Here is a 19,357-nt window from a genome sequence, read left to right on the forward strand (position 1 = left end):
TCTTGAAAGTCTGCCAGATATTCTGTTTCTAGGCATCTGGTCTCTGTTTCTAAGGTGGACGGATGTTGCAGGTAAGGACTTCGTAGGATGTGGTGCCAGCTGATAGTCGTAGCCCATGCCCAAGGAAATTCAGTTGTCGTTTTCCTAATGTTAAAAAGGCGCTGTGGGCAGCGCCTTCGCATTTCAGTGGCTGATATGCGGGACATACGGCTGAAACGTAGAATATGCCTCATAAAACTCTCTTCTAGGGAGAGAGTTGCTTCAGCCTTTGAAGGCCGGTTATGACAGGTGTACAGCACGATAGATCGGATGGTTTCCTAGTATACGTTCATGCGGTCTCCAATAGAATTTCATCCCTCTGGGACACTTCCAAAAAGGAAAAAATTCAAAAGATTTGGAGGACATCTAATAACCATAATTAGCATGACATATCCTTTTTAGATTATGTTTGAACGTATTAAGGTTAGCAACACTTTGAACCTCACATGGAACTTTGGATTAGTATTTGGGCCCTGGACGCAAAAAGAAGATTCTGATGAGGATGCAATTGATATCTAATATCTTCAACCTCTCTAGTTTGTAATCTTGGAATACATTCCCACAAGCAAACATATTTGTAAAACACACCCCTAAATTATAGGTTTGCATAACTTAACATTACAAAAAAACAACAGAAATTCAAACATACATTGGGACAATCTTAATTTGTAAAGAAATTGTCCTAAGTGAGGCACTACAACGCTCATAAATCTAAATCTGTATCGCAGTGCCGTCCATAATTAAACGCCTAATTGGCCTCGAAAGCTTATTTTTTAAATGTAAATTTGATGTAGAGGTCAAATCTTAACATCACTAAGTTCATGACCTGATTTGAGGCCTTGCATTGTATGGCAAGGAATCTCCATGACCTCCCTTAGTGAAATTACATAAAAAAAACACAAGTTTTTTTTTAACTGAAAGTCAGGAGCGGCATTAAAACTTAAAACGAGCATAGATTATTCCCTATATGAAAGGAGCTGTCCCCTCCTCAACGCCTCTCTCTTTACGCTAAAGTTTGTTATTGTTTTAAAAAATAGAGTTGCGAGAAAGAGTCTAACTTTAGCGTAAAAAGCGAGGCGTTGAGGAGGGGACAGCCTCTTTCATATACAGAATAATTTCTGTTGGTTTTCAGTTTTAATGTCCCTCCTTACTTTCAGTTAAAAAAAACTTTTTTTTTTTATTTAATTTTTGAACATTTTTGAATTAATGCAGGTTTTGATTTTGGCTCACCGTACATGCATAATTAAAACAAAATTTGCAAATTAATTTTATTTTTATTTCGTTAAATGGCTTTCTCGAAAGTTGTTTAATTTTATTTACGAACGTGTTTATTAGAAATAAATATACGTAACTTACGAATTAACTCACGTAACGAACTTCTATATTCATTTATTTTTAATACGTATATTAGGGGGTTCGCCCCTTAGTCAATACCTCGCTCTTTACGCTAAGGTTTGAATTGTGTTCCAATTCTTTAAAAATGACCCCTTAATCACATAGGCCATTAATTAGAATAAAATAGCTCTTATGAAAGCGCTATTTCTGTTCGTTCTAAGTTTTGATGTTGCTCCTTACTTTCACTTGAAAAAATTGCTTTTTTTTATTTAATTTCTGATCGTTTTTTAAATAATGCTGAGAAACCTGGTACCCCCTTCACAGCACTGTCCCTACCCCCCTGAAAACTTCCTCCATGGAAAGATCCTCCCACGTAACCCCCGACCCCCCCCCCACTACCAGAAAAATTCCCCTCTGAAAACGTCTGTATACTTCCCAATAACCAATACTATATGTACACAATGGGTAAAGTTCATAACTTTCAGCCCTCCCCCCGGGGACTTTGGGGGATTTTGCTGAACAAAATGGCAATCTCAAAATTTTAATTGGGTGACTGGAAAAAAAAATCAGCGTGGGAGGGGGCCTAGTTGCCTTCCATACGATCACCCCTGAAAAAAAAAAAAAAAAAAACGCATCCGTGATCTTTCTTCTGGCAAAAAATACAAAATTCCACAATTTTGCAGATAGGAGTCTCAAACCTCTACAGCAGGGTTCTCTAATACGCTGAATCTGATGGTGTGATTTTCGTTAAGGTTCTATAGTTTTTAGGGGGTATTTCCCTCTTTTTTCGAAAATCAGGCAAATTTTCTCGGGCCATAACTTTTGATGGGTGGGACTAATCCGGACTAATAAAAATTCCGTGTTTTAGAGTTTCGGGTACTATTGAGCCGGGTCGCTCCTTGCTTAGCCTACAGTTCGTTTACGAACTGTTTGATATACTTACAATTTTTTAAAATTAGATATCAGGGTCATACGTATAATGAACGAACTAATAAACCATGTGTCTCAATTTTGGTGGATCTCAAACAACATTTATGAAAAATAAAATCGGTTTGTGTCGATATAGGACAAGTTAGTGCAATCTTGGAAATTCGTAATGATTAGCATTTAATCATTAAGGAACATACCCTGAATGACCAAGAGTTGGAAACGTTATAAACTGCCTGTTCTGGGACAGTGAGATGGGGGAGAGGGATGTTGGATTTAGACATGGGTTTAAGAATGCTACTTAAAGGCTATCCAACCATTCAATTTGAAAATCATGTTATGACTCAGGTTTTAACAAAGCGTAACATGGCCACCATCTGTGAAGTATGTACATTACGTTTCTTGATTTAGGACGGTTATGCCAACATCTTATTGATTTCAACTGTTCAATCATTTAGGTCAATATCCTAATGATCTTTGAATGATAATGAGTTAAAAGAGCTAAATATAGCTAGAGCTAAAATATGGTTTTGTTAAGTCTATGATCTGTTTTTGTTTTGTCTTTTTTTCCTATTAGGTTTCCCTATTATATTTTTTCCTTTTATGGCTTTTTTTTGGAAATACATAGATACATACATATAGTCTATATCTTAGAGAGGGCATTGCTGCCTGTACATTAACTAATAAGTATGTATTATTTTGTAAGTATCTAAGTATGTATTTCATTAAGTAGGCCATGTAGATTATGTAAATACAATCTTCTATAATCTATATCTATATAACGCTATAATTTGTAATTATGTAGGTTATATAACATGTACATCAAAGAATTTACAGTAGATTTTCTAAGCGTGTATTCCCTATTAACCTATGAAGCAAGTCCATATTTTAATATGTAACAAGCAAGCTCAGATTTTTAATAAGCGAGTCAAAGGAGGTTCAGTGTGTCCATATATGTACAGTGAATAGGAGGGTGGGGGAGGGGTGTGGTGAATATTACTCCGAGGACACTACTTAAGGGCTTTCAATGGTGCAGATTGAAATTCTTGAATGATTCTTGATTTCAACAAAGTTTGGCATATTTACTGTTTTTGAAATATGTACTGTAGGGCATACGTGTTTTGGTTTTGGCTGCCTGTATTGCACAATTACCCTCAAATATGTAGTCAGCGAGCTCAGTAAACTTGTATTACTCTTTTTGGTGCTATAAAAGAAAAAGTAGAGAGGGGAGTGATTAAAGGGGGATAGTTCGAAGTGCCTTCCTTTTTTCCCTTCAATAAGTGCTTATCGAATGATAGCAGATTTGTTTGAACCATCCACAGATGCACATAACCATTTGTCCGATGTCTATAGACCTTAGTTCCTCCTCTGCCGCCAGGTGCGCCCATGACATCCAAAAAGAGCCACCAGTCATCCTCCATATTTGCTGCTACCCACAGGTCTACTCACTGGGGCTGGACTCTCATACGGATGTGTTTCATGTCTCGATGGTAGGTCCGACGAAGCATATATTTTGGTCTTCCGGTTCTTCGACTCTATTACCGTTCTAGGGAGTCTATCTTTCACCAGGTACATGACACATCCTAGCTAGCCATCTTCGCTGATGTATGACATCTGTTACTTGGGGCTGCTACGATTTAGAGTGAACTGTTTTGTTTGTAATGTGGTCTCAGTAGTTAGGGTTGCCACCGGGGTTTCGTTTGTACCATTTTCGATACGTTTTAAGTAAAAGGTTACCTTTTTACATTACTGTCCTTGACACGTTACGTTTTTGAATTTATGTTACGCTTTTGAAGAAGTTGCGAGTTTTCTGAGTAATCTATTTTTTCCCCTTGAAAAAATCCACTGTCCCCGGTTTACTGCCACTGACCAAAGAATTGAAATTCTTGACATTCAAGAGTACCACCCTTTTTGCCACCGACAAGCTCAGTGATAAGCTTAAAAGAGTGAAATTCTCAATTCTAGTCGATGAAAATACTGACCGGACTGGATCTAAGTTCTTGGTGATTATTTGTCGTTATTTTTGCTTTACTTCAGGTGAATTAAAGCGAAACTGGATTTGATCGATTAAAAGCTCCACTGCCTTGTCCAATCCTTGACTAGATGTCCTTTTTCCTGGATCTTGTTCTTTGGTTCGTATGTTTCTAAACTCCACTGCCTGCTGTATGGCTTTATCTCCGCACTTTATACCTGGTGGTGAGTATCTTGTCGCCGTGCTTTGTGTGTTTTTTTTTTTATCGAGTTTGTCTTCGGTTCAAATACTCGATTTCTCTCAGATAACGTCGAGGAAGTCCTGGAGCCTTCCCTTATTTGCCTCCATCGATGTAATTGGTGAAATTAAGATGTGGTAATGCATATTTTTTTTCGTAATTTGGATGCCAAAGCCCTTGCAATTTCGGAGTATGTAATAAATTACAGGAACAGCAGGTAAAGGGGAGAGGAAACGCCCTTGTTTGACTTTCGAAGCTATATAGAAATAATCTGTTCTGTGTGATGAGGCCGATATAAAAATACATGGGCACGTATTGCTCTTAAGTCAGCGCCAACTGCGGTGACTATGACCAGTATCATTAACTTGACATGCTACAAACGTTCAGTTTTACTGAATGAATGTTAATTACGACCAAATAACAGGTTTAGAATGTGGATGTTATTATGAATCTGTTTTTGTGGCAAGATCTTTTCTTTTTTTAGCCTTTTTTCTTTTTTTACTAATACAATTAGAAACACAATAAGATGAAAGTAATACGGTCAAAGCTTCTTGTTACTGGAAAGAATGTTTTATTCTACAAAAAAAATATAAGCTATAAGAATGTAGATGTTGGACATTGTCCTATTTAGAATTTCTTCCCGGGGGGGGGGGGGGTCCTTTTTGAAAGCCACGGAGAGTTTCAGAACTTGCCAGCAACCTAGTTTTTTGTGAACACGGTATCCTTTTTTCTATTATTCATCAGTTGTTAAGCTTATTTGTTACTATACTACTTAAAAAGTGTAATTCACCAAGTAGATGAGCTCCAAAAATAAATCTTTTTGAACCTCAGGTTACACGCACAATTACATAAGCATTGTTTTGCTTTTCATAATATAAAGCGTTTTGATCAAACAGTTGGTAGTAACGAGCTGTAAGTAAGAGCGACTCGGCCTAGTAGTAGGCCTAGCCAAAACTTTAAAAAATTGAATTTTGATAACAATAGATACATCATAAGGATTGGCTTTTTATGTTGATTCCAAATATATGAATTTTTTTTAGTTAATGTTGCCCTTCAAAAGCTTCTACGAGCCAAAAAAATTGCCTGACTTGTGAAAAATGGTGAAACACCCCCAAAAAGTCGAGCGATCTGAATGAAAATCACCCTATTAGATTCAGTATATGAGGAAACGCTAGTGTATAGGTTTGAAGCTCTTGTCTACAAAAATATGGAATTTTGTATTTTCTGCTAGAACAAATATCACGGTTGCGTGTTTTTTTTTCATTTTGTTTTTAAGGAGTGATTGTATCGAACCACTGGTTCCAGAAGATTGGAAGAGGGCTCATTTGAATCGTAATGCAAAGTTCTAGTGTCATTTTTAAGTGACCAAAAAGATTGGAGGGGAACTAGCCCACCTCACACGCCTCTTTTTGCCCAAAGACATCTGATAGGAATTTTGATATAGTTATTGGTCCAATATGGTTGATAGGTCCAGTGACTATGCGTTAGGAGATGACATGACCCCCATAGTCCCTGGGGAAAGGGCTGTAAATTGCGCGATTTGCCCATTGTTGATATATAGTATTTGTTATTGGGAAATATGCGGAAATTTGCTAGCAGTGAATTTTCTGCAGGGGGGTTTCTATGGCAAAGGAAGCTACCAGGGGGAGGGGGTCCAGGGGAACTTTTACATGGGGGAGAGGGGAGGCGTTTTCCTGAAATGATTCATAAAATGGTCAGGAACTAAATGAAAAAGACAAGTTTTTTTCAACTGAAAGTACGGAGCAACATTAAAAATTCAAACGAACCGATTTGAGGGACGCTGCTCCTTCCTCAACCCCCGCTCTTTACGCTAAAGTTTGACTTCTATCACAATTCTTTAAGAAATACTGCTCAAATCTAAGGGCCGTTGAATGTGTATGAGAAGTATTTTTAAAGGACTTTAAAACTTTAGCATAAAGAGCGAGGGTTGATGAATGAACAGTCCCCCCCCCCTCGTATACGGAATAATTTCTGTTCGTTTTAAGCTTTATGTTGCTCCTTACTTTCGGTGGAAAAGCTCGTTTTTTCTAAATTTAATTTCCCCTTAAAGTTACTAAAAATAATCGTGAATACCTGCCCAAAAATGAATCCACTTAAGTGTGAGTCTCTTCAACGAGTCTTCTGTTTGGTTTTGGAGGGAGAAAATTAGTAGCTCTAATCTGCTAAATAAACGTCACAATTTAGACTTCTTGATTTTATATCGAGTCAGGATTGCGCTTGTTTTTGTATTTAGCCGAGAACCAGCTGGTCTTTGAACCCAATTTGGACTTAGCCCGTCTTTGCACTGATCCAGGATTTCAGATTTTGCTGGCTTGCTCTGAGTTAGGACTCAGATCGTTATTGCAACGAGTCAGACAGTAGTTTGGACTTGGCTTTTTTTTTACACCGAGTTAGGACTTAGCTCTTTTTTGTACTGAATTAGAACTTAGCTCATTTTGTATCATATCAGGACTTAGCTGGTTTTTATAATGACTCAGAACATAGCTTGGGTTCAGTATCCAGTTTGTAGTAAATTGTTTTTCGCTTTGAATCGCGAATCAGATTGTTTTGAGTCGAACCCAGGATTTAGCTTATTTTGCACTGAGTAAGGAATTGGCTGCAGAATTTTGCTGTTTGCACTCATTTATTTTTTTTGCACCATTTTATTCCGATGCTTAGATTTGGCTCGTTCGGCACCAAGCCAGGACTTATCTGTGTTTTTACCTAGTTTCCATGGGTTGTCTTCAATCATTAAAATGTAAAGACCTTTCACAATTCTGGCTTAAACATGATTGGACATATTTACCTTTCGGCTAAAAAGAATTGTTGATAGAGAGGGACAAGTTTGGATAAGTTAACCAACACAATTTGTGCCTCCAAATGCTCCAAGCATAGACTTCAGATCTAAATTCCTTCCAGGATTTCATTTTTAACAAGGAACAAGATATCCAGATTTCTGCTAAAAAGCTGGCAATGGAGGGCTCACGGGCCCAATTTGCACTTCCAATCTTACCGATTTAAATTTCTGGCTTGGTTCAAGTCTTAACAAGGTGCAGAATGTCACCTTTTCCGCTGACATGTTATCTGTGAGGAACGTTTCAATAATGTAGGGGGCTTGCCTCTAGGCTCTGGGGATCATGTCCCCCCTTGAGTCATATATTCTGGACTGTTTGATCATTTTGATTAAAATGTTCATCTAAAACTTCTATGTAATTTACGGATAAACATAACTGTTAACTATTTGCTAATACTATTTGCAAATATATATTTGCAAATAATACTATTTGCACGGATAAGAATAACTATTTGCTTCTCTTGCATTCAGTCCTTACTTGATTGCGCAGATCTGGTTATGCCTCTATGTTTTGCCGAAACAAAAGAAATTATTTTAAAAAAGATGGTAAAAATTGTTCTTAGTTCTATCTTCATTGCTTGCGAGAATAGTGTAAATCAGCTTCATCTGTCTCGTAAAAATGAAGCGAAATAAACTAACCACATGCTTTGGAGTGAAGTACCTATGGTATATAATTACTGTAGTAGAATAACTAGACTGAACGCTGGTAGACTTTCAATGCAAGAAAGTTCTACAATGACAAGATACCAAAAATGCCTTTGTACTATATTTTGTTGCTATTTCAACCAGTGATTTTATGTTGGACAATCCTTTTTATTATCGAGGTAGCCCAGTGGATTGATCTCTGCTTGAAAAAATAGGGCCTGGGGTTTGATCCCAGCTGATGCAAGGTGGGCGATAGGCTTGCTAAACGTCCCTGTTAAAAAGACCTGGCAAATGAAACGCCGACAATAACTTATGCGCCATCAGTGAATCTGGAGGATCTTTGCTTTCTTTTTATTAAATTGTTTCAACCGTGGAGTTGCACTTGCTATTCCAATTTTTTTTTTTTTTAATATACTGACATGCTCGTGTGAGTTCTAAGCTGTCGAATATGAAGCTTTTTGAAAGTTGCTTTCACTTAGTCTAAAATTTAATTTACAACATTATCTGCACTACGCCATCAGCTAAAGTAAATCTGTTCATTTCCCCCACAGAATCATTGGTAACCCTTACTTTGTCTATTTTGTGGCTTCAATCGATTTGACACCAAACTGGTTGTCTATTTCCTGTATTTTACTGACCTGATGTCTATTGATTATTGCATTATATAGTTTTGTATGTGATCTTTTGTTTCTTATTATTTTTTGTAGATGCTTGCTGTACCTGGACGAGTTTTAGTTGGCGAAGGGGTTCTCACGAAAATGTGCAGGAAAAAGCCGAAATCGAGACAGTTTTTTCTTTTCAATGATATCCTTGTCTATGGCACGATTTTAATCAGTAAAAAGAAAGTAAGTTTTTCTAGATCGCAATTTGAAAACTGAATAACCTTAGTTTGCATTAATCTGATTGTCGTTGATTCTAGTCTTGCTTGTTACTGACAAACGTACACTCCCTGCAGCTATGCATATTCTGAGTTGTGTTTTCAGGCATCGGGTTTAAAGCGTGTTTGAGCGGGTTCGAGAAAAATCATTTCCAGGTTCTCCATGTTCAACCCAGCAAAACTTTAACGCGTTTTTTATCTTACGAGTTCCAAGCGTGTTGGACACGGATTCCTCAAAATTGTAACGCTCCAAAATAGCATGGTTGGACACTGGTCCTGAGAAGACATTCGCCCGTGTTGAACACGGCACTCAAAACGATAATCTGCACAACCCATGTCAAACTTCGTGTTGGACGATGGTGGCCTGGAAACAAGGCTCTAGTGTCCATTGTTCCTCTTAATCAATTCAACCAATAGTAGGGCTTTGGCGTAGGTCTCCTTGTTGGGTATATCAGATAAATACATTGAAGCTATTCGTGCAAAGTAAGAGAACAACATTGCTAATAACTCATGTGCTATGGATTATGGGACAAGAATAGAGAAGTATGATAAATTTAAATATAAGAGATTCAATTCAAAGGAAAGGAATTCAATTCAACGGAAAGGTTTTAAAAGTTGTCGAACGCTTGGATTAAAAGGACCATCTTAAAATTTTGATTCCGTACCATGTGAGCCGCAGAAATGAATAGAAGCACTCGGAAGTTGGTCATCCTCCAAGTGGTTTCATGACTTATGAAGTGCGCCGAATCTCATATGTTGAAAAAGGCTTTGTTTCTGTCATTTTTAATAGAAAGCAAACAAGTCAAGCTAGTTGTCACTCAATTAGGACATTTTTTCGTAAAAATTTTGCCAAAGACTGTGGAAAGAGTTAATTTACAGGTCAAACGCACTGATCTATACCTTTTAATTCGTTGGGGCACTGCCATTTGACATGTTACGCTAGTATTTTCATCTTTGTTCTTCTATCTTTCCTTTCATTTCTTGGTTCCATCCAAGTGCTGTAAGGCGACAAGACAACTCTCGCAGACACACCCTTATAAAACGCTACGATAATCTAACACTGCAGTGCAATATCATTTCCAGGGTCGTTTGGATCAAGAAATGTGAAGTTTTGCTCTATTAAGGGTAAGGGTGTCATGCAGCATATACTTTAATAAAATTGATCCGTTTTTGGACTTACTTTGCAGTTCAAAATTGCTCAATCGTCCTATTTGGTAGCTCCAATAAAAAGGGACAAAATTTGACGATTCATTAATTCCATCGCTGCCATCACTGTAGCGTTACGAAATGAAAGTGCCACCATAGTAGCGTTAAATTTGAAGAAATTTGCCCCCCCACCAAGCTACCTAATAGAGTCAAGTATTAAAAAGATAAAGTTTTTCTAGTGAAAACGTAAGGTTCAGGTACTTAATTATTCAAAAGGTTACTTTTCAGGTTCTAAAGTGTATTATGCTACCCCAGATATATTTTATTTTTTTCATTAACAAATGTCAAGCAATGCAAAAAATGTCTCACATTTAGCCATCAGAGCTTTGGATGATGGAAAAAACAAACGGAAATCATCAATAAGATTTTATTTTTATAAGACTTAGTGAAGCTGCAAATTTTAGGTGTGATAGTTGTACCCCTGCCCCATGGAAAGTATCTTCAATGTATTTTTATGGACCCATGAAATTTCCGATTGATTCGTCAAATTTCTATTATTTTAGAAGTCGAAATTTATTAACAATCATTTTTTTTTTCAGTATAGCACCCAGCATATAATTCCGTTGGAAGAAGTCAAGCTGGAGTCTTTAGATGACGATGGCCGTAAGTTTTTTCCTTTTTCTTTTCTGACTAGGACTGTCCCAGCCAAGAGTTAAATGGACAGAGATTTATGGGACACGATTTCCTTTTTTCTCACATCAAAGGATTTCGGTGGTGGCCAACAGAAACGTTTTACAAGACGCTTACACATACCAACTTTATCAATCTTACAAATACGTTTTACTTTATCAATCATGAAATCCTTGGTTTTAGAAAAAAACGATATCGGGGTGTAAAGCCTGCCAATAAAAAAAGAAGATTATTAGCTCTATCACTGTCTATGTCTCTAGTAACGGAGCTTTTTCTTATCATATTCTAGCATTAAAAAATTTTGTTGGTATGTGTGTGTGTGAACTTACACTCTTAATAGAATATCAATGTTTAGATACAATGTTTGGCGATAATTTGTCTTCAGTCATTTATAAATTTATTCTGGCTTGTAGCCTCTGACTTCGCTGATAAAAGATGCGATTTGAAAGTGACGATTCTTTCTTTAAAACATTGAGGAACCCCTCACCCAAGGACTAGCAAGGACATTAAGATTTATATATACAGTCTCTCATTTTTCTATTTCCCCTATCAACTTAATAGCAATAGAGATGAAAGTATTATCCCTGCAATCATGGTGGCCCACCAAATATACATTACGATTCCAGAGGGGTGACTAAATGGACTGCAAAATGAGCCGAAGTGTGGAAATTATGGCCCCAGGAACTAACTGGATTAACTGAAAGCTAATCTGCCTTTAATTTCAATTAGGTTTCAACAAATCATGGTTTTACTCTCGATAATTCCGAAAGCTGTTGGTGCTCTTGCAGGTTTCGGTATAGCCATTTTAACTAATTTAGTTAGCTGAGTAGCATTATTCTATCAATGGCGCTTTTAGGTAGAAGAGCTACGTTATGGTGCCAAAAATCTGGTTCAATTCAGTTTCGTATTTTCTTTGGACGTTACATGTGAAGTGATTAACTGAATCTCTATTTTTAGCTTTTCGTAACGGTTGGCTCATTTGCACAGCTAGCAAGTCTTTTGCTGTATATGCAGCAACGGCTACAGAAAAATCGGAATGGATGGCGCACATAAATAAGTGTGTTGAAGATCTTTTACGTAAAAGTAAGCTAATACATTAACCTGTTGTTGCTGTTGATCTCTTTTTCAAGCTCTTTTGCTTCTTATTAAATAAAAAATCTGCGGGGCTAGAGACATGAAAAATTTTTCCTTGTGAGAAAAGTGTTATAAATATTCTAAAAATATCCTCGAATTTATTTCTGTATTAGTCTCTCTGTCTTGGAAGTATACTAGGAGTACTTTTGATCAGCCCTAACCAAAATGAGTTAGTGAACTCTGAAAAAAATTATTTTGTCTAAGCTGCTGGAGACTTGCAGGGTATGTACCCTGGCTCAAGAGGGTCCATAGCACAAACAAGGTCTGTGTAAAAAAAAGCTCAAAACCATGAAATGAGACATAACTTCAAAATCGTTTTTTTCGTAAAGCTGAAGTTAGCCATTTGAGTGCTATGACTTTGCGGAATCAATCGGTAGAAAACTGAGAGAAAGTGAAATTCGTTAACCTCTGAAAGTGCCAGCTCTTCTGATTCCTCAGTTACATGGATTCGAATAAAAAAACGATAATATTTTCGGAATAATCCAACAGTAGGCTTCCAACACAAGATTGGAGAACTAATGGGAACCAGTCCCCCCAGTACGCATTAGCCGCTCATCCCACTACCAACCTTTTGTTAGGCTGGTAGGCACGTTGCACCATGTCTGAACTGGAATCATAGATGGGTGTCTAAGCAGGTTTAGATTGACCAAGAATTTAATAATTTTTCGACGAATTAGAGTGATATAAAAGGCTGTGTCCGCGAATTCAGTACAAAAGTAAGAGTTTGTGTGGCTAATGGGATGAGTCGCGTACACAAGGATTTCTTTGGGAAATGGGGCACAATTTCAGAAAGAAAACAAAAAAATAAGTAAATTATAAGGCAATATATAAAAAATTATAGTAAAAATCGTAAAAATATGGAGAGAAGGGTCCAAAGACCTCCCTTTCTCACTGCGTTTGTGCCTGAATAGAATTGTGGACTTTTTGGGGATGGTATGGATGATTCCCTTGAAGAGTTAGGTGGAGGGGAAGGACATGCTCGGAAACGAAATTTAGGTCTCTACCCACATCAATAAGCGGCACTAAACCAAAAGCCCTAATATACAATAAAAAAAGGACTTGGAAATTCAGTCCTCGTTTTTTTGCCTCCCTATGCTCGCTATGGGAAATAGCTCGTCCCTTCATTCGTCAAAAATGTGCCATCGCATGACGTAATTTAATGCGAGTTTTCCGTTTTTCCTGTTTTATTAGGGGAGAGGGCGTATGGTCTGTGGCTATTCTCATGACTCTAAGATTACTGTGCGAAATTTTCATTTTTCTAGCTTGATTAGTTTAGCTGTTCTTTCTAGGTTTTTTTCCCCTTTTCTCTCCCTCTTATTATCCTCTGTTTCTTCCTTTCTTTGTTTGGTCGATAACGCTTATTTTGGCTCTCGTCCATATAATTATTTCTTTGCAGGCGGGAAAAAGCCAATAGATGAACATGCAGCAGTTTGGACTCCTGATTCAGATGCAACTATTTGTATGCATTGTAAAAAGTCTCATTTTAGTATGCTCAACAGGCGGGTTAGTAGCTTTTTTTCTCTCGCCTTTTCCCTATCTCTTTGTCTTCCCCTTCCGCTTTCTTTCTTGTTCTCTCTCTCTCTCTCCCTCTTTCATCTGTCTCTCTGTCACTCTATCTCCTTTTTTCTTTGCAAGTACCATGTTCATTTAATCATGAGTGTTATGCGCCCATCGGTGCTCTTCAACCTTTTTGTTTAAGTTTTATAAAAGAATTTGTTATTGACTTCTTAAATAGGAACCTTCCCACCAATATTGAAGGGATGCACACTGGTGACATCGGCTTAAACAACTAGTATTTCGGATGTTTCTGGTCGTAATTAAATAAAAAATAAAGTTTTTTTAACTGAAAGTAAGGAGCAACATTAAAATAAAAAAAACAGAAATTATTCCGGATGTGAAGGGGTTGTATCCCTCTTCAATACCTTGCTCTTCACGCTAAAGTTTTTAGCACTTTTAAAAATGCTACCTTTTCTAATTAAACGGCCCTTGTGTTTCAAGAGTTATTCTTAAAAAATTGTGACACAGTCAAACTTTAGCGCAGAGAGCAAGGTATTGAGGAGGGGGGCAACCCCTTCATATACCGATTATTTTTTTGTTCGTTTTGAATTTTAATGTTACTCCTTACTTTCAGTTGAAAAAATTTGTTTTTTTATTTAATTTCCGATCGATTTTAAAATAATGCTGGTAAATCTGGCTCACCCTCTGTGAAAAATTTCCTCCCCCCATGGCAAACTCCGTGGAAAATTCCTCCCACGAAAAATATACCCCCTTAAAATTCCTTGCAGACAATCCATGGAGACAATTCCTTCCCACTTCCATGGAAATCTTTTCCCGAAAATCAGAACACGCTGGAAATTTCCCCCGGAACATTCCCACATACGAAATGGAGACAAATGTAAGAAAAAGTAAGACAAATAAAGAGAAAGTAAGAAAAATAAAAATAATTTCGTACAGGAATTCTGTCAAATCCCCCCAGTGCAAAATTTCCCCTGGAAAGCTAACCCCTGGAAATTTCACTCCCTCCCCATGGAAATCCAACCCAAGTACAACCCCCCCCCCCCCGAAAAATTTCTGAATACTTCCCAATATCAAATGCTATACGTAAACAATAGGCAAATTTTATAACTTAAAAACCTATCCCCAGGGTCTGGATGGGGTCATGTTACCTCCAAAGGCATAGTTTTGGGACTTTTCAACAATACTGAAAAAATGACTATCTCAAAATTTTTATCAAACGATTTTGGGGAAAAAGGGACGTGGGATGGAGGAAATTGCCCTCCAATTTTTTTGGTCATTTAAAAAGGGCACTAGAACTTTTAATTTCCATTCAACTGCCTCGATGTTCTAGGACTATTGGTTCGATACGATCACCCCTGGAAAAAAAAAAAATAAATAAGCAGGCATCCGTGATCATTCTTCTGGCAAACAAATGCAAAATTCCACATTTTTGCAGATGGGAGCTTGAAACTTCTACAATAAGGTTCTCTGATACGTTGAATTTGATAGTGTGATTTTAGTTAAGATTCCATTACTTTTAGGGGTTGTTTCTTCCCTTTTTCGAAAATCATGCAAATTTTCTCGACTTTTAGGGAAAAAGGGGATGGGAGGGGACTAGTTGCCCCCAATATTTTTGATCGTTTAAAAAGAGGACTAGAACTTTTAATTTTTGTTAGAATGAGTCCTCTCCCAATATTCTAGGACTATTTTTTCGATGCGATCACCCCTGATAAAAAAAAAACAAATAAACACGCATCTGTGATCATTCCTCTGGCAAAAAATACAAAATTCCACATTTTTGCAGATGTGAGCTTGAAACCTCTACAATAAGATTCTTAGATACTTTGAATTTGATGGTGGCATTTTCATTAAGATTCTTTGACTTTTAGGCGGTGTTTCCTCCCTTTTTTGAAAATCAGGCAAGTTTTCTCAGGCTCGTAGCCTTTTATAGGTAACACTAAGCTTAATGAATCGTATTTATTTGGAATCAGCATAATAAGACGATTCTTTTGATATATCTGTCGATATCAAAATTCTGTTTTTTACAGTTTCGGTTACTATTGAGCCGTTTTGCTCCTTACTTGAAGTTCGTTACCACGAACTGTTTGAAACATGTTGAAGCAATAGAAAGTAATTTTGTTGTAAAGTTAAGTAAAAGAAAAAATTGTATGTAAGTAAAGAGCAGTTACCACGCATTAGCGATTGACCACCACCACTCTTCGGATATACGAGCTAATTGATCTAAAATATAATAACATGTCAGAGAAATGTTTGTTTTTGACTCAGATCTGTTCTGCATTGATTTTCTAAAGCTAGTAGTTACAGTAAAAGTTAAATTAATCCCGTTTTTCTTGAGTTTTGCGTGTCTCCACACACATGCATACTATAGTGGGTGAGGGTCGTAGCTTTAGATGATGTTCAGAAAACCTCTTCAAAACCGAAATTAAATTTAATACTCCATTCTTGGCTTTGAAAAGTTAAAAGGAGAGTTCCAAATCATTATCAGCCTTACTACTATGCGGTTATAAACTCAGAAGGCTTTGAAATATCCGTGCTTGCCTAATAATTACTAGATCATTAATTCATTATTGGATCTCTTTATGAAAATTTATAACGATAATTAGGTTTTTTTTTAATGAACGTCTGTCCATAAAACACTTAACTCTGTTTACAAAATGAAACCCACATTGTTAAAGGGTTTTTGGGTAATTTTGCAAAAGTTCATATATACCTTTGCCATAAGTTTCCGTACATACATTTTTCGCTTCTATGTTCTCACTGAAGTTACTCGCAATTGTCCTTAAAAATATTATGTGGTGCTCAATCCCAGTAGTATTAATTGTATATATAGATATTGGTTTATTTTTAATTTCTTTTTTATTGCTTTTAGTTTTGTTTAATTTTAGGTTTTATAGATTATTTTAGATTTTATCTTTGTTCTACATTTAGCGTTCAAGACTCCTTGTTTTATACAGGCTAAATATCCGTGTTGTTTTAGCTTGTCTTTTCGTTCTACTGGCCGTAGTCTCGTTAAACAAAAAATCGCGAAGAAAGGAAACGAGGACAATTAACAGTCAGTGAAAAAATTGAAAAATTATGCAAATATTTCGGTCAAGACCTCCGCTTGACCGTCCTCAGTGCAGAATAAAACTGATAAAAATATAAAAACCAAACATTAAAATAAAAACACCAAACTAAAATTGGACGACCCTTTCCTATTAACGGTGAAAGGGTAACTGAATAAAAAACACAAGTCTAAATGGCATTTCAGAATTTCATTTTGCGTAAATCACTTTTAAAGGCTGATCGCTTTCCAGTTTGATTGTTATCGGAGACTCTATTCGATTGCACAATATAACTTTGTGGATGTATGTAAAAACGATCAGAATTAATAATTTTGTCATAAATGGGACTTAGAAAAATTTCTCCAGTGTCTCTATTGAGAGCTACCTTTTGGTGGGTATGTTTCTTAATTTTAACTGCCTCTCAGAAAACTTGCGTGAGACCTTTAACGGGGGCAACGATAGAGGCCTCGTCAAACAAAATGAAATGGTGTGGATTCTCGTACACATGTTGCGCCAAGGCGGAATCAAAAACCTCAGGCTTTTGGCGTAACCTCATTGCCTTGTCGATTGAGGACTTGTGCTCAGATAACCTCTCCCCCAATTGCTGTTGGGTTCTACCAGCATAAAAACAGCCACAAGAACAAGAAATTCTATAAACACCACTGCCCAGAATGGGGCTGGTTTTATCTTTGCCGTTGTTAAAAAAGTTCTGTGTAATATTTGAATTTTTAAAGGCGACACTAAGTTTATGTTTTTTAAGGATTCTTTTCAATTTGTCACTCAATTTAGGAATGTAGGGTAGAACAGTGAAAAGTTTCTTATCATCCACCAATGGGACGGTATCTGTTGGGGCTTGTGGACCTGATGCCCTCCCCTCTGCCTTTTTTCGTCTTCTGTCTATAATGGTCTCAAGTAATTTTATAGGGTAGCCATTGCAAAATAAAATGTCCTTAATATAGTTCAATTCTGAGTCTATGTGAGGCTCTGAGCATATTCTTATTACTCGGTCAACCAAAGAAATAACAACTCCTCTTTTTATGCAGGGAGAGTGGTTGGAGGAAAAATGCAAATACCTATCGTTATGCGTAGGCTTTCTATAAATAGAAAATTCAAGGCCAGGAGACTTATTGAAAATTAAAACATCTAGGAAAGGAAGTTTGTGGTTATGTTCTAGTTCTATAGTGAACTGAAGGTTAGAGTCCAAAGTGTTTAGATGAGTTAAGAAGGAGTTAAGTGACTCTCCTCCATGCTCCCACAGAGAAATAACATCATCGACAAACCTACCCCAGAAACGGTGTTTTATCGGAAAATTTTCCAGAGCAGAGATTTCTATGAATTCCATATAAAAAGTTGCCAAAAATGGTGAAAGACTTGTACCCATAGGTAAACCCCTAATTTGGGTGAAAAATTGATTATTATATCGGAAATATGAGGAGGAACTATTGCAACCTTATTAATCAACAAGAATTTTTACAGCGTTGTAGAGTAAAGAGAATTCTTCCGAATTCTCTTCGTTTCCGCCTAAACCTAGGTACACAATCCGAAAGGCAATTTTGGTTTTGGGTTGTTTTTCAGTCTTTGTTTAAAATTTTAAAAGACAAAAAAAAAAGAAGTTTTTCCATAAGTAATACAATTTCAAAAACTCGACATTTTCTACAGCAAAACCTTTCACCGACGGATTTTCAGCAGATATCTAGAATAGCTCAGAATACTTTCCACCACGACTTTTGCAGGGCTAAGGCTCGTTTATCAGAAAAGCTTGAAAAATTAGAGTACGAAAAATTTCAGAATTCCAGATGTTTTCTTCCGAGGTTTTGTCCTGGTCCGGCCATTGAGAACCTATCTTCTAAAGTTCTTACTCCGGAAGAAACCCATGTTTTGTCCAAGGGACCTAAATTTTGCCTACCTCAAACACAAGTGAATTTCGCAGAGATAGTCTCCAATGTGAAGGCAGGTATATTCGGTTCACGTGGTGCTGTGGAAAATCCAGATTTACTTCGAGGAGAGGTGGTCAAGAATATTCTTGATTTCATTCCAAATTCCCCAAGCTTAAAAAATCAGGAAACACCAACTCTCAAAAATTTAAAAAAAGACCCATACATTATTATCACCAGGGATGATAAAGGAAATAAAATTTTTATCCTTGATAAAACTTCATATAATACAAAAGTTACAGATATTTTATCCGACACCCATACTTACAAGCCCATAGATTCAGACCCCACCGATAAGTTCACCCGTTTAGTACAAAAGGAGCTAGGAATTTTGCAAATTGAAAGACTTATTACCCCACAAATGTATAAATTATTTTACCCTACAGGTTGTTCAGCTCCTAAATTTTACGGGCTCCCAAAAATCCACAAAGATGGAGTCCCTCTACACCCAATTGTGGCTTCTTATAGCTCTTCGACTGCCAGATTGGGGAAATGGTTGTCAACACTTTTTTGCCCCCTTATGCAAACGCAAACTTCATACATAAGAAACTCAGTTCACCTTGTTGAAAAATTAAAAGACATTGAAATAAAAAAAGATACAATTTTGGCCAGTTTCGATGCCATTTCTATGTATACGTCTTGCGACATTAAAAAATGTGAACTAGCTCTTCAAAGGAAATTAGAAGATAATATTGATCAAATAGACTACAAAACACTGGATATAGAAACTATTATGCGTCTCGTCCGTCTTTGCAATAGTTCCTCCTCAAAATTCCGATATAATAATCAATTTTTCACCCAAATTAGGGGTTTACCTATGGGTACAAGTCTTTCACCATGTTTTGCAACTTTTTATATGGAATTCATAGAAATCTCTGCTCTGGAAAATTTTCCGATAAAACACCGTATCTGGGGTAGGTTTGTCGATGATGTTATTTCTCTGTGGGAGCATGGAGGAGGGAGTCTCTCAACTCCTTCTTAACTCATCTGAACACTTTGGACTC

The 19,357-nt window shown here is 36.8% G+C and overlaps 1 protein-coding gene across 2 annotated transcripts in view; it reads left to right on the forward strand.

The window, feature by feature from the left end:
* rush (pleckstrin homology and FYVE domain containing family member rush hour) overlaps positions 1-19,357 on the forward strand; it is a 49,440-nt gene that overhangs the window by 17,807 nt on the left and 12,276 nt on the right. For both annotated transcript variants that reach the window (XM_089100695.1, XM_089100694.1), the window contains exons 3-6: positions 8,718-8,855; positions 10,633-10,696; positions 11,681-11,806; positions 13,254-13,360. In XM_089100695.1, the coding sequence (XP_088956821.1) occupies positions 8,718-8,855; positions 10,633-10,696; positions 11,681-11,806; positions 13,254-13,360 (435 nt within the window). The remainder of the gene's footprint in view (positions 1-8,717; positions 8,856-10,632; positions 10,697-11,680; positions 11,807-13,253; positions 13,361-19,357) is intronic.

This window comes from Artemia sp. Qi Xiang Cuo, chromosome 14 (genome assembly GCF_049724085.1).
Source record: "Artemia sp. Qi Xiang Cuo chromosome 14, ASM4972408v1, whole genome shotgun sequence".
Lineage (NCBI taxonomy): Eukaryota > Metazoa > Arthropoda > Branchiopoda > Anostraca > Artemiidae > Artemia > Artemia sp. Qi Xiang Cuo.